General features: G+C 54.5%; 2 protein-coding genes across 2 annotated transcripts; one reads left to right on the top strand and one right to left on the bottom strand.

Moving 5' to 3' along the window:
* Window positions 1-4824: 4824 nt before the first annotated feature.
* Window positions 4825-5915, bottom strand: LOC117851388 (peroxiredoxin-2E-2, chloroplastic). Its single transcript, XM_034733233.2, has one exon. It carries the CDS (start codon window positions 5790-5792, stop codon window positions 5109-5111), a length of 684 nt encoding a protein of 227 aa, XP_034589124.1. The 5' UTR covers window positions 5793-5915; the 3' UTR covers window positions 4825-5108.
* A 2278-nt stretch (window positions 5916-8193) lies between these two features.
* LOC117861041 (protein LYK5) lies at window positions 8194-10633 on the top strand. Its single transcript, XM_034744508.2, has one exon. It carries the CDS (start codon window positions 8367-8369, stop codon window positions 10428-10430), a length of 2064 nt encoding a protein of 687 aa, XP_034600399.1. The 5' UTR covers window positions 8194-8366; the 3' UTR covers window positions 10431-10633.
* The last annotated feature ends 3135 nt before the right edge of the window (window positions 10634-13768 follow it).

Below are 13768 nucleotides of genomic sequence, written 5' to 3'. Positions count from 1 at the left end.
TGATGAATTGCTATAGCCTTCGTAGAGTCATGAAAGATCTACTAGAACCCTCTAGAGCAAAGGACAAGGGCAAGGCCAAAGAAGACGAAGACGATGACGACAATGGCAAGTTTCAGGACCCGTCCAACACCGCCAACGTCATGTTCGGCGGCACGCTGGGTACTGCTATGAAGCAGTCCCAGAAACTAGCTCTCCGAGAGATCATGTCCATTGAACCAGCAATGCCTACGTTCATTAAGTGATCCGAGGTGACAATCACTTTCTCAAGGAAGGATCAGTGGACTAACTTCTCAGATCCAGGACGCTATCCTCTCGTCCTGAATCGAGTAGTCGCAGGCTCACGATTCACCAAGGTCCTCATCTATGGCGGCAGTGGTCTCAACGTATTCTTCTTCAAGACTTTGAGGAAGATGGGTCTAGATGTTACGGATATACTCACCCTGATGAACTCTCCATTTTATGGGATTGTCCTAGGCAACACGGCTGTACCCCTTGGTCAGGTGGTTTTGCCAGTTACCTTTGAAACCAAGGAACACTACCGGACAAAATACATCCAGTTTGAGGTAGCTGATTTTTAAACTTCGTATCACGCTATCCATGGAAGACCTGCACTGGCCAAGTTCTTGGCCATCCCGCATTATGAGTATCTAGTACTCAATTTACAGGGACCCAAGGGAGTACTCTCCCTGCATGGAGACTTGAAAAGATCCTACGACTGCGATACAGAAGCCGTGGAGTTGGCAGCGACTACTCAGGTCTTGCGACATCATCTGAGATGGGTCATTGGGACCCGAGTAGTCGTACCCCCATGTGCAGCGCAGCTGTAGGGGTTGGACTTGCCTCCTCATGAAGCTGAAGGCTACGCCAACGCCCATCAGACCTTCTTTCTTGAGTGCGGCGATCTTCTTTATTAGCTCTGGCAGCTGGAAGCAATTTGCGATACTCGGCTCTTCTAGCCATCGATTGTTCCAGATTGGTCGGTGGTCGGTCACCTTGGGAAGACGCAGCTTGTGGTTTGCAATGTAGAACCACCGTTGCTTCCAGCCCGAGTGAGAGTCTATGAGTTCATAATCCAAATACAAGCCTTTGACTTTCTCCTGCAGTTGGATTCTTGCCCCCCCCCCCCCCCCCCGACTACTTCGGTATGGTCCATTCTAGGCTGGGGTTTGACTCTAAAGAATTTCCTAAAGAGTTGGAAGTGCGGTTGGATTCCTAGGAAAGCCTCACACAAGTGCATGAAAATGGCGACGTGCAAGATGGAATTGGGGTTGAGGTGGACTAGTTCCAGATTGTAATACCTCAACAATCCATGGAACAAGTTGGATGTAGGGAGAGCCAAACCCCGAACGATGAAGTGCGCGAGGATGACTGTCTCATGGGTGTAGTTCTCCATGGGCCGCGGGTTGGCGTAGGCCTCCCTCCAGGTGATGAAGTCCTGCTCCTGGAGAAGATCGGTATCCACCAATGCCTGGATGTTCACCTCCTTCATGATGGACTTCTTCCAGGTGCATGATTGATTCGACGACGCCATTTGATCGGTCTTGCCATATTTCAGCATCGGCAACTGGATCTCCTTCTCCTTCTTGGTCGCCTTCCACTTCTTGCTCTCTGCTGGTTTGCTAGAGGTTGCTTTCTTCCCCATTCGGGCTGACACGAGGGTCTTCTTGCGCATATGCTTGGGGGCTAAGCTGGGGGAGATGGTGGCACTCGAGCTCAAGAGTGGCAAGCGGGGCCGCTAGGGCTACAGTGTTGAAGACGAACAGGTAGAATGGCTCAGGTGAAATGGAAGGGATGAATTCCTCTATTATTTATAATCGTGGTAGAGTTAATCGAGAGGCGAAATTAACGGGAAATATTCCAATTTTTAAAAGTCCTTAGTTATCTTATATTCCATTTTTAAAAGCCCTTAGTTATCTTTTGATGGTTTCCAATTTTTTTCGGAAGATAAGGTTACTGTTGGCGAACGATCACGTTGGCCAATGGTTGACCCTTATACCCAAACTAGTCGTGTAACGGCTCGAGGACTGTGTGCCACGTGCCCATCGGCTAAAAAGTTTTTTCTTTGGGTTTTAAGGTGAAGAGATGTGAAATTATAAGATTGATCCTCAGCCTGATTTTTTGATTCAACCTTAGGCTCGGGGGCTACTCCATATGGAGTGCGATTTTCATCGCACTTCCATATAAAATTCAAGGTTGAAGATTAAAGACTAAGTTAAATGAGGCTTGAGCACATTCTAGCTTCATGGCAGTACTTGAGTTCCTTCGAAGATTCAATCCGATGGAGTACTCAAAGGAGCGCCGCAAATTAGTCGGAGACATCTACAGAAGTACTCGGGACTGCTACATTTGACTAAAAAGTACTCAGGGGCTTATCGGCTATACATCTATGGACCCACCGGGAGATTTGGATAGTCCTATAATATGGAGCTGTACACCGAGACGTGTCAGATATGGAGACTACAATGTAGGACGGTGTGGTCTACGTGGAGGACAAGAACTAGTCTAGGATTAGGAAACTACTCGTAGCAATTAGAATAGGACTCTCTAGTCGAATCCAACTAGTATTCTTGTAAACAATTGACCTGTAACCCTACTCCCAGCAATATAAGGTGAGGCAGGGACCCCCTCTAGACAAGTTGAATCAATACAACACAACCAACACACAGGACGTAGGGTATTACGCGACATAAGCGGCCCGAACCTGTCTAAATCATGTGTTCGAGTTCACCATCGAGTTCTTGATCTCAGCGAGCCCCACGTATAAAACACTACCTCGGGTACCCCCTCGGTAGGTTGTCGGGTCTAAACACCGACACTGACCGACTGACCTTTAGAGGCATTTCCTCGAGCAGTTGCTGGGTGTCGTTGATGTCAATATCCGCTGCAGCTGCTTCGGTGTTAGCCGGCACACTCTGTTGCATGAGAGGCTGCACAGGGTGGATGGGAGCTGCATAGCGCTGGGGCCACTCAGCTTCTTGCTCATGTGTGCCTTGTTGCATCGCCATGGACATCGTGGCTGCTCCACGAGCAGCAGGACGAGCATGTGGGAGGACGATTCAGTGTGCATAGGGGAGCATCAGCACTTCCATGAATGGCAGGAAGTAGTGCTCGAGGTTGAGGAATACAGAACGCTAGAGGAGCATCGTCTCCCATGGTGATGACGCGACGCCGTCATCGACAGTGTTGGGGAGCGGCCGAGGAAGAAGGGTCGGGGTGGAGCAGCTTCTGCAGCAAGCATTGTCCATCCCTGTATTGCGATGGCAAGGGCATGAGGGATCTGCAGCCGCACACTTCTTCTCTCTTCACTCGCAGAAAGCAGAGCTGGCGGCATCCGAGGTCGAACACCGTTGTTCCACCATGGCCGTCGCCGCCATCCCGCCCCACTGCTCAGGGTGCCGGTGGCGGGGCCGCAGCCGGGACGAGCAGGCCACGCTTCCTAGGAGCCGTCGGGAATAGCCCGCGCTTGGTGGGTGGTAGCTTCCATCGGCGGCGGCGCAGGTTTGCTGGTGGGCGCAGGAGGCGACGGGCTGCTAGGAGCTCGTGAGTGAGGCTCAAGGCGGGATGCCGCCCTCCTCCCGTCAGCCAACTCCCGCTTGGTCGGGCCATCGGCCCTCTCCGTCCCACCTGTATCTACGCCCCGCCCCGCCCCACGCGGCAGCCGCATCGCCTATGACTCGTGTCCGGTCGCGCCTCTACCCCACGCCCAACGGTCCTGCCAGTGTCCACGCGTCATGTTCATGCTCATCCTTCATGCTTGCCGTCGCACTCCTCCCCACCAAAGGCTCGCATCGCCTCTACATCCGTTCTGTCTGTTTGCTTCCCTTCCCTCAAAGGCTAGGGTTAGGGTGCGAGGCCTGCTGGCGGTACGGGATGGGCAGCGAGGGACGCTACCTAGTGCGGCGGCGAAGAGGGGATCTAGCACCGAGCAGGAGGATAGAGAGGAAGGGAGGAGGGGGAAGTGGCAGCGCACGCGGCGCGACACCGGAAGCTGATGGCAGGGAGGAGGAGGAGGAGACGAGACAAGATGAAGGGAGGAATGGGAGGAGGCAGCGGGGCGGGGTCGGTTGGGCGCGCGGTGCGGTGCAGCTCGGAGGAGGCGGGGGTATTTTCACAAAATCGACAAGCGGGTGGTTTCTGCAAAATTGACGCAATTTCGAAATTTTCTCTTCTTGGTGTTAAAATATTTTAGAACTTAGGGGGTGTTTTGCAAGAAAAACGAACATGTTTACTATTTATAAGGGGCCTCACTGGACCTAGAATCGATTAATGGAAAATTGGAAGGCTTTTTTTTTGAAAAATTCCACGCTTATGGACGGCCGGATCGACGCGATCGGACGGCCACGAATTCGGGACGACGTGGCCTGTGCGGCTGGGCGCGGCAAGACCCTCGGAATAAGGGGCGCCTGCCAGCCTGCTTATGGACAGCCGGATCAACGCGATCGGACGGCCACGAATTCAAGACGACGTGGCCCGTGCGGCTGGGCGCGGCAGGACTCAGGAATAAAAGGTCTTGATGGATGAGCCAAAAAAAAGAGTGGGGCTCGCTGGTGGGTACTGTCGGTGTCACACTGATGGGCGGTGGAACTCTTGTCTCACGCGCAAGAGTAAAATCATCTTTTCGTGTCAACTTAACTCTGTTGATGGCAAATACGGAATGCAATTTTGAGCCGATGGTTAAATAAGGAAGTCAAACTTTTTAGGATGGTAAATAAGGAATTTTCCCTGTTATTGGTGCCCCGGCTCGACGGAAGATTTCAGACACCATCATTCATCCATGGTGACGGATCCCGTGTCAGACGGTGCATCCATATGAAAACATATCAGTTCGGCAGTAAATCTCTCCTGGTTTCTGCCATGGCACGCACATACTATTCATCATGCAATCCGCATTTCTGCGAAGGGTAACAACTAACAAGAAGAAACACGTTCTCGAACACATTGGACGCGACGAACAAAAAGGGAAAAAAAATTCCTCTTCACAGCGGCGACACTGCGCTCGCATCAACGGAGACATGCTCCCGATTCTTATTCTCTACTACTTTACTTCACGAGTGGAAGGAGGAGGAGGAGACGCCCTGAGCGACGACGACTGGACTTGATCAACCTGCTCACCCGAGCGCCTGGAGCATGTCCTCGGCGCTGCTGCTGGTGAAGGCGCCGCCCTCCTCGAGGTTGAGCACCTTGACGACGCCGTCCTCGGCCAGCAGCGCGTACCTCCTCGACCTCACCCCGAGCCCGACCGGCTTGTCGGAGAGGTCCATCTCCACGCCCAGCGCGCGCGTCAGCTCCAGGTTCCCATCCGACAGCATCATCACGTCGTCCCCGACCCCCAGCGCCTCCTTCCACGCCTTCATCACGAACGCGTCGTTCACCGACACGCACGCCAACGTCTCCACACCCTTCGCCCTCAGCTCGCCGGCCTTCTCCGCGAACCCCGGGAGGTGCTTCTGCGAGCACGTCGGCGTGAATGCGCCGGGCACCGCGAAGAGGATGGCCTTCTTCCCCGCGGTCAGGTCCGAGACCGTCACCGTCTTCAGCTCCCCGTCGGCCGGGTCGAAGTAGGAGAGCGTCGCGTCGGGGAGCTTGTCGCCCACCGCGATAGTCGCCGCGATGCGGGACGACGCCCGCCTCCTTGTCGGCGTCCTCGAGGCTGCGGCGGCGCGGAGGCGGAGGACGGCGGGGGTGGTGGTGAGGCGGTGGGAGGAGAATGAGAGGGACGTGGAGGAGAGGGCGAACCGCCTGCCGGCCGCGGGAGAGAGGGTGGAGAGCGATGCGGTGGTGGTGGCTGCCATTGGAGCGGGGGTGAGGTGTTCGACGGAATGCTATCTGCTTGGGTTGGGTAGGGATGTGGTTTGCCGCAAAACCGTTTGCGGTTGCAGGGCAGGGCGTGAGCGCGTGATAGGAAGGAAGCGCCAAGCGGCAGGATTTGGTTGGTCGGTGACGGGTTGGTTGGTTTGATGCTGGCGAGGAACGGCCGAACGGACGGGTGGACGCTGGACGGCGAGTCGCTGGGCTGGATTACACGGTCGTAGCCCAACGAATTAGAGATGTTAGGCCCTCCCTATTGATGTTATGGGCCTTGGGAGCCTGTTCTAGCGGAGCCCGAGTCTGATTCTTTTCCCCTCCCGTGCCTGCTCGCTGCAGATTTTCAGCGGGTGGAGCTGCAGCCCAGCCGCTCGGCTGCCTGCTCAAGCAGCTGCCGCAGCAGCTCATCCTCTGTCCAACTTGCTGTAGCTGCTGCTGTCCGGCTGCTTGCATCCTGTAGCGGCTGCTGCAGCTGCAGTTGCTGTTCCGAGCATCTTCTATTGCTGCTTCAAAGAAAAACACCTCATCTTTTGGTTTCGTAGGAGTCCATTGTGTTGTCGCTCTACCGAACAATTGGAAAGAGAAGCAATAATAAAAATTTTTATTATCTCTTTTAGCCTATATACACTTTTCTTATTTAAGATGATCATCTTTGGGCTAAGAATTTGGTCATGTGCGGCCGCAAGTCACTTTCCGTTTAGGAAAAAAGAGAATAAATTAATTCTAGCTGTGCTCAGTATCTCAGTCACTTTTCGTGACATTCTCATTCTTAAAAAAAACTTTCATTCACACTCTTCTCTTTACGCTTAATGAAAAAAATGCAATTTTTTTTTTTGCGAGAGATGGAAAGTGGCTTGTTCAAGCTGTGCAATAGCCTACAGTGCTAGTATTTTTTTTTTGAGCGAGACATGAAAGATGCCATGTGAACTCAGCGAGGTCACTGGTCACCTTATTGTCAGTGATACAGACAGAGGGAGCACGCTAACCTGTCACTGCGTCAAGCCGTCAACCTACAGAAGTAAGCGAGCACGATACTGGCCTTGTTTAGTTGCCCAACTTTGGGCAACCAAAATTCCTGTAGCAACACTGTAGCGTTTCGTTTGTATTTGTAAATTATTATCCAAATATTGACTAATTAGGCTCAAAAGATTCGTCTCGCAAAGTACAACAAAACTGTGCAATTAGTTTTTTATTTCGTCTACATTCAGTACTCCATACATGTACTGCAAGTTTGATGTGATGGGGAATCTTCTTTTTGCATAGTGCCAAAGTTGGGATTTTGGAGTGAACTAAACATGGCGACTGTCCCCTCCGTTTCAAATTATAAGCTACAGAGTCAAATCATTTTATATTTAATCAAAATTATATAGATAACCACAAAAATTTATTATACTAAATAGATATACTATGAAAATATATTTAACAAAGAAACTAATGGTATTTATTTGTATTATGAATATTAGTATTTTATTGTATAAATTTAGTCAAGCTTGAGATATTTTAACTCTCCAAGAAACTTGGAATAACAGAGGCAACACCGGCGAACCGGTCAATTGCTTATTGCTTAGGCAGAGGAGCTCAAAAAAAAAAAGCTTAGGCAGAGGAAATTGACCGCGCCAACGAGCCAACGATTTATGAACCCCTGGCTACGCCTATGAGCCAACCGGATTTGCGCGAAGCGGACAGCGACGGACCCCGACTACTCCGGTCGCTCGCAGCGAATGAACAATGGTCTCGCCGCGTCGTCCCCTGTCACGGGGCGAAAAAGCCATGGCGCATGGGCCATGGCCTCGTCGTCGCCTTTGACCGATAGCCCGCGCCGCCCTCCACGTTTCGTGCACGTCTCATTAGCTGCTGTAGCTAACTTCTGGACATCGTCCATCTATCAGCATCTGCTTACCGTTACCATAGTTCACTTTTAACTCTTAACCTTCCCCTGCTAAGTTGACTTACGTATACTTATCCGTTCTAAATTACTATTTACTATTAATTTTCTAAATACATAACTTTTATACACATTTGGATTTTGTATTTGGAAAAATCAAAACGAAAAAAATTTAAGACGGAGAAAGTACGGAAAAAAAGTAAGCTGACATATAGTATATTATATAGCAGTTTTTAGATGCCGAAAAAGGGCAAAACCATGGTAGTATCTCGTCTGTACTACTACTACTACAGTATACTGCTAGTAGTAGTGATGTTAGTGATGTCTACATTTTCTCCGAAAATCACGAGTGACAGATTTGTGCCACATCAGCTAGGTACAATCATTCATCACAAATGACACATAATTAAAGAAGCGCGGAAGAGGGTTGACTCCGTGTGCCGTGTTGACTTGTCCTCGGCATCCATGGCCCATGGGTCCAGAGTGTCCAGTTCAGCTGCATCCCCACCCGCTCGCCACCGCCAGCCATTGCGGGAAAACAGAGACCGCCGGAACCCAAGCCGCCCCACCTGGCCACCTCCGCAACCTTGACCGGTTGACTCCGCCGCGCTCTTCACATACGGAGCACCCACCCAGCCCCGCCGCCCCCGTCACCGCGATTCCCATCCCCAACCAAATGATGGCTCCCCCGCGTCCACCGGGGCTCCCCGCGGCGGCGCTCCCGCTCCTCCTCCTCCTCCTCCTCCTCGCCGCCGCCGCGCCGGCCCCGGCGCGCGCGCAGCAGGAGTACGAGGCCAACAAGCAGAACGCCTGCTACGCCACCAACGCCAGCTCCGTCCTCGGCTACGTCTGCAACGCCACCACCTCCTCCGCCCCGTCCTGCGACTCCTACCTCGTCTTCCGCTCCAATCCGCCTTACAACACGCCGGTCTTGATCTCGTACCTCCTCAACTCCTCCCCCGACGCCGTCGCCTCCGCGAACGCCGTCCCCACGGTGTCCACGCTCGCCGCCTCCAGCCTCGTGCTGGTCCCCGTCCCCTGCGGCTGCACGCCCGGCGGCTACTACCAGCACAACTCCTCCCACAAGATCGAGGTCCTCGGCGAGACCTACTTCATCATCGCCAACATCACCTACCAGGGCCTCACCACCTGCCAGGCGCTCATCGCGCAGAACCCGCTCCACGACAGCCGGGGCCTCGTCCAGGGGAACAACCTCACCGTGCCGCTCCGATGCGCGTGCCCGTCCTCCGCGCAGGCCGCAAGGGGCGTCCGCCACCTCCTGTCCTACCTCGTCATGTGGGGCGACGACGTCACCTCCATCGCCGCCAGGTTCCGCGTCGCCGCGCGGGACGTGCTCGAAGCCAACAGCCTCGACGCCGACCAGATCATCTTCCCCTTCACCACGCTGCTCATCCCGCTCAGGACCCCGCCCACGACGGACATGCTCGCGTCCCCGGCGCCGCCGCCGGCACCGACCCCGCCGCAGACCGCGCCGCCGTCGGGCGGGTCGGGGAGCGGGAAGTGGGTCGGCGTTGGGGTCGGGGTGGGTTGCGGTGCTCTCGCGCTGGCCGGAATTCTCGGCCTGCTCTTCTTACGGGCCCGGCGGCGGCGGCGACAGCGGCGTGGGGATGGGGAAAGCGGCCGTCAAGGGAAGGTGGTCATCGACGTGTCGTCCTCGGCTGACTACGACGCGCTGGCCTCGGGGAAGCAGACCACCAACACGACGACGTCCTCGTCCTCGTCGGCGGCGAGGTCGCTGGTGGCCAGCGACGTGCGCGGGGCCGTGGAGGCGCTGACGGTGTACAAGTACTCGGAGCTGGAGAAGGCCACCGCGGGGTTCGCCGAGGAGCGCCAGGTGCCGGGCACGTCCGTGTACCGGGCCGTCATCAACGGCGACGCGGCGGCGGTGAAGCGGGTGGTCGGCGACGTCAGCGGCCAGGTGGGCATCCTGATGCGCGTCAACCACTCCTGCCTCGTCCGCCTCTCGGGCCTCTGCGTCCACCGCGGCGACACCTACCTCGTCTTCGAGTTCGCCGAGAACGGCGCGCTCAGCGACTGGCTCCACGGACGCGGCGGCGGCGGCGGCAGCGGCAGCACCCTCCGGTGGAGGCAGCGCGTGCAGGTGGCGTTCGACGTCGCCGACGGGCTCAACTACCTCCACCACTACACGAACCCGCCGTGCGTGCACAAGAACCTCAAGAGCAGCAACGTCCTCCTCGACGGCGACCTCCGCGCCAAGGTGTCCAGCTTCGGGCTCGCGCGCGCGGTCGCCGCGGCCGACGGCGGCGCGCAGCTCACGCGCCACGTCGTTGGCACGCAGGGGTACCTCGCCCCCGAGTACCTCGAGCACGGCCTCATCACTCCCAAGCTCGACGTGTTCGCCTTCGGGGTCATCCTCCTCGAGCTGCTGTCCGGGAAGGAGGCCGCGTTCGCGGACGCCGAGACGGGCGAGGAGACGCTGCTGTGGGAGGCCGCGGAGGAGGCGTTGGTGGCGGACGGCGGCGAGGACGTGGACCGGGCCAAGGTGCGCGCGTTCGTGGACCCGCGGCTGCACGGGGACTACCCGATGGACCTCGCGCTCGCCGTGGCGGCGCTGGCGCTGCGGTGCGTGGCGAGGGAGCCCCGCGCGCGCCCGGCCATGGACGAGGTCTTCGTCTCCCTCTCGGCGGTGTACAACTCGACGCTGGACTGGGATCCCTCTGATTACGGCACCTCAGGATCTTCGATGGTCGGGAGGTAGAAGAGATTAGCGTATAAATTGAGTTTGCATAGAATGAGGACGAGTTGGGATCGAGCTGTACTATAGCAAGAACGAAGAAATGTATCATTAATTCATCAATTTTTGTTACAAACTTACAATTGCTCCAGGGAAAATGTAAAAGAATAATCTGCTGAATATCTGGGGTCTTGGAATTGATCACTAGTATAAACAAATCCACTCAACTGTCACTTTGTCTACTCCTTTCTTTCGCCCGAATACACATTGCATCGTCAGAAGAACAGAACCATGCAGCGAGTTTGGCCTCGCAGCATTTTCAGTACTAATCAAAAGGAAACCAGTTCTCGAAAATACAGTTGATCTTTCAGTGAGGACTTCTGGTGAGAACGTTGAGCACCCAGGCTCCCACTGAAGAATGTAAACACGGTTCTGAATCATGAGTGAAGCTTGCAGGCCTGCAATTTTATTATCGTTTCAGCAATTCAGTCTATGCAGCGACCCTTCTGGCCTTTTCCTTTGTCATTCAACAAAAAAATGTTCAGTAAACCCTAACATAGAAGTAAATATCCTTACTGTCACTGAAAGAACAGCTTTCAGCTGAATGTTTGAGAGCATTGATCACCTCCTGATTACTGAAAAACGGCACAGACAAGGATTCCTTCCCTAATTCCTTGGTTCTCACCATGGTTGAGACTTGCAAATTCGAAGGCGTTCCATTTTTTTCTTTATTTTATGAAGAGGAAAAGGTTTTCTCTGTTCTTCTGACCAATTTTAATGTGTTGTTGGGTTGACAGTACTTAATTATTAGATCCAAATGCTCAACAGGACTACCAAAAACCCAAAGAAAAATATTATTGTCATTTCAGTCTATGCCCTTTCCTTTGTTAGTGAACCGATCAATATCCAATAAAGGCTAAAATAGAACTAAACATTTTCACGACTAGTCCTTGCTAGACGTTTTTTTTTTTACTTTTCATGTTTCCCTGTACTAATCCAATAAATCACAACTGAATGTTCAGCCTATTGCACTTTTGAAACTTTTGGTCCACTTGCGACCCTCTACTACAAGATTGACACGCAAAGCTTTTGCGTGTTCTAACAGAAAAAAGAAAAGAAAAGATCAACTGAATATTGAGGAGCTCATAACACCTCCTGATTACGATAAGGCACTGGAAAGGGTTCCTTTCTAATTCCTTCGAACATGAATTGGTTCAGTCCTTACTGGATTGTCTATTTCTTTGTTAAAGCAATACCATGTAGTTCTCTTGTGTGTTTGAGGAAAATCGGTTCATTTATTTTTTTCCTTTCTTTTTCCGAAATGGAAACAGCTGCTGAGTTAATCTGTTGTGGTGGTGACAAAGTGCATATGGTTCAACTCTCAATGAAGTAGTGAAATGGCCATCGAATCGATATTACTAATTTTTAGATCAAATAATGCAAATGGCAACAGAACTACATCAATCTCTTTTCCGCAAATGGCTTTCGTTTTGCCTTGCAGATAGCAAATGATTTACTCCTCTAAGTTAACGCATCAGCTGGGATGAGATTGCTTACAGCACCTGTTGTATGAGTGAAAAAGCGTATGGAATTTACAATGCCGCCCCCGCTTCGCGGAGCCCAGCGCCGCCGCCGCGAGGCCCTCCGACTCCGCCCTTCTACCCCCTCGTCGCCGCCGGAGCAGCCCGCCGGAAGCCCGTGCGGCTGCCGGGATGGCGGCGGCGGGTCTCTCTAGGTCGGGGCCACCATTCTTCTGCGGAAGGTGGTCTCGTGGGTGGCCCGGCTCCGGCAGCTCGGGCAGCCGGCGTGGTTGGGGCTGCCCAGATCCGTGGCCAATAGGGCCAGATCCGGTGGAGGTGCCCCCGGCGAGGACGGATCAGCGGCGGAGGCAAGGTGGAGGCCGGCGGCGTGGGCGCGGACGGGGCCGCGGGATGCCCGGGTGGTGCTGGGATGGCGGATCCGGCTCCGCCTAGGCCCGTTCCCGGCATCCATGCGGCAGAATCTGGCTGGCTGCGGTCCATGGTCGGTCGTGGGTGGCCGTGGGAAGGCTGCAGCGGTGCGAGAGTTCATACTGATATTGCTTAAATGCATCGCTCCCTTGCAGTTGCAGGCAAAGCGGCGAGCACCTAGTGCGCGGCCGTCGGTGACAGCTGGCAGGGCGCGGAATCAACCGAGCAGGGAAGATGGCGGCGTTGGAGGGGTGAGGCGTGCGTACCTCGCAAGCAGTGGCGCTCGGTGGCGAGGTGCCATCCCTCACCACCGCTTTCCGGACGCTGGCGCGGACGGAGCTGCCCCGGGAGCATCTCCGGGCGAACTAGAGCCCCGGGTCGCCGCGCGATTGGGCGGGTGCGTGATCCTGACGGAGGCAACCGCGGGACACGCGCAGCGGCGGAGCTAGCGGAGGCCTGCGAGCGTGACCTCGCCGGCTTCCATGTCGCCGGCCGTCGGCCCGAAACAATTGAAGAATATGTTCACTTGAGACCCTGCTATTTACATATAAACCCCTAAATTGGATTGCGATTAATAGTCACCATCCGAATATTTTCAATTTATCCTCTATTATTTACAAATAGCACCCTAGATTGGATCGCAATTACTAATCGCGATCCGATTATTTTCATATAACCCCTTTGTTGTTTTCAAATAGCCCCCTAGTCGTGGTCCACTCCACCTCCGGCCATCCGCCGCCGCCGCCGTCGCCCTCCATGCTGGGACGAAGAACCCCCGCCTCGCCCCCCAGCTCAATCGCTACCACCACCACCAGTCCCTCCACCCACAGCAAGAATGGAGGGCGTTCGCCGTCGCACCCGGGCGGCTCGCCGCGGCAACCGCGACTGCGATTACGGTAGGGCACCCAGCAATCGCGGCGTTTCAGTTTGCACAAAACAATCGAGCAGCACGTGCCCGAAACGATCGTTCAGGCTTCATGGATGAGTGGATGTTGTTTTCAGAGAGGAGTTTTTAAGGCAATTCACAGAGCAGATGATCTTCGGTCATTGTTGAAGAACTGCACAAATGCTGCGGATTGACGCAAAGCGGACACTGTAGAGTATCTTCTGTCAGCGAGATTGTAGGCGAGTGCCGCCAGCTCAGGCGACATCGGATGAGAATGAGATGCAGAGCTTGGGCTGATCCAACTCCGTTTCTTGCTTGTTGCTTGCTGTCCCTGGACCGTGGCCATGGCCGGTGCAACGCAAGCCGGTGTCCTCAGGGGAGGAGGCAACCTCGACGAAGGGGCGGGAATCATTCGAATCCCAGGGCGCCGGCGCGCCGCGGAGCTCCGGTGTGCAGCGGAGGCGGGCTCCTCGCGACGGCCAGGGTGGACGGCGAACGAAACACTGACCAGGGGGTGGACGGCACGG

This window comes from Setaria viridis, chromosome 1 (genome assembly GCF_005286985.2).
Source record: "Setaria viridis chromosome 1, Setaria_viridis_v4.0, whole genome shotgun sequence".
Classification (NCBI taxonomy): Eukaryota; Viridiplantae; Streptophyta; class Magnoliopsida; order Poales; family Poaceae; genus Setaria; species Setaria viridis.
This window is presented reverse-complemented; position numbering and strand designations above follow the sequence as displayed.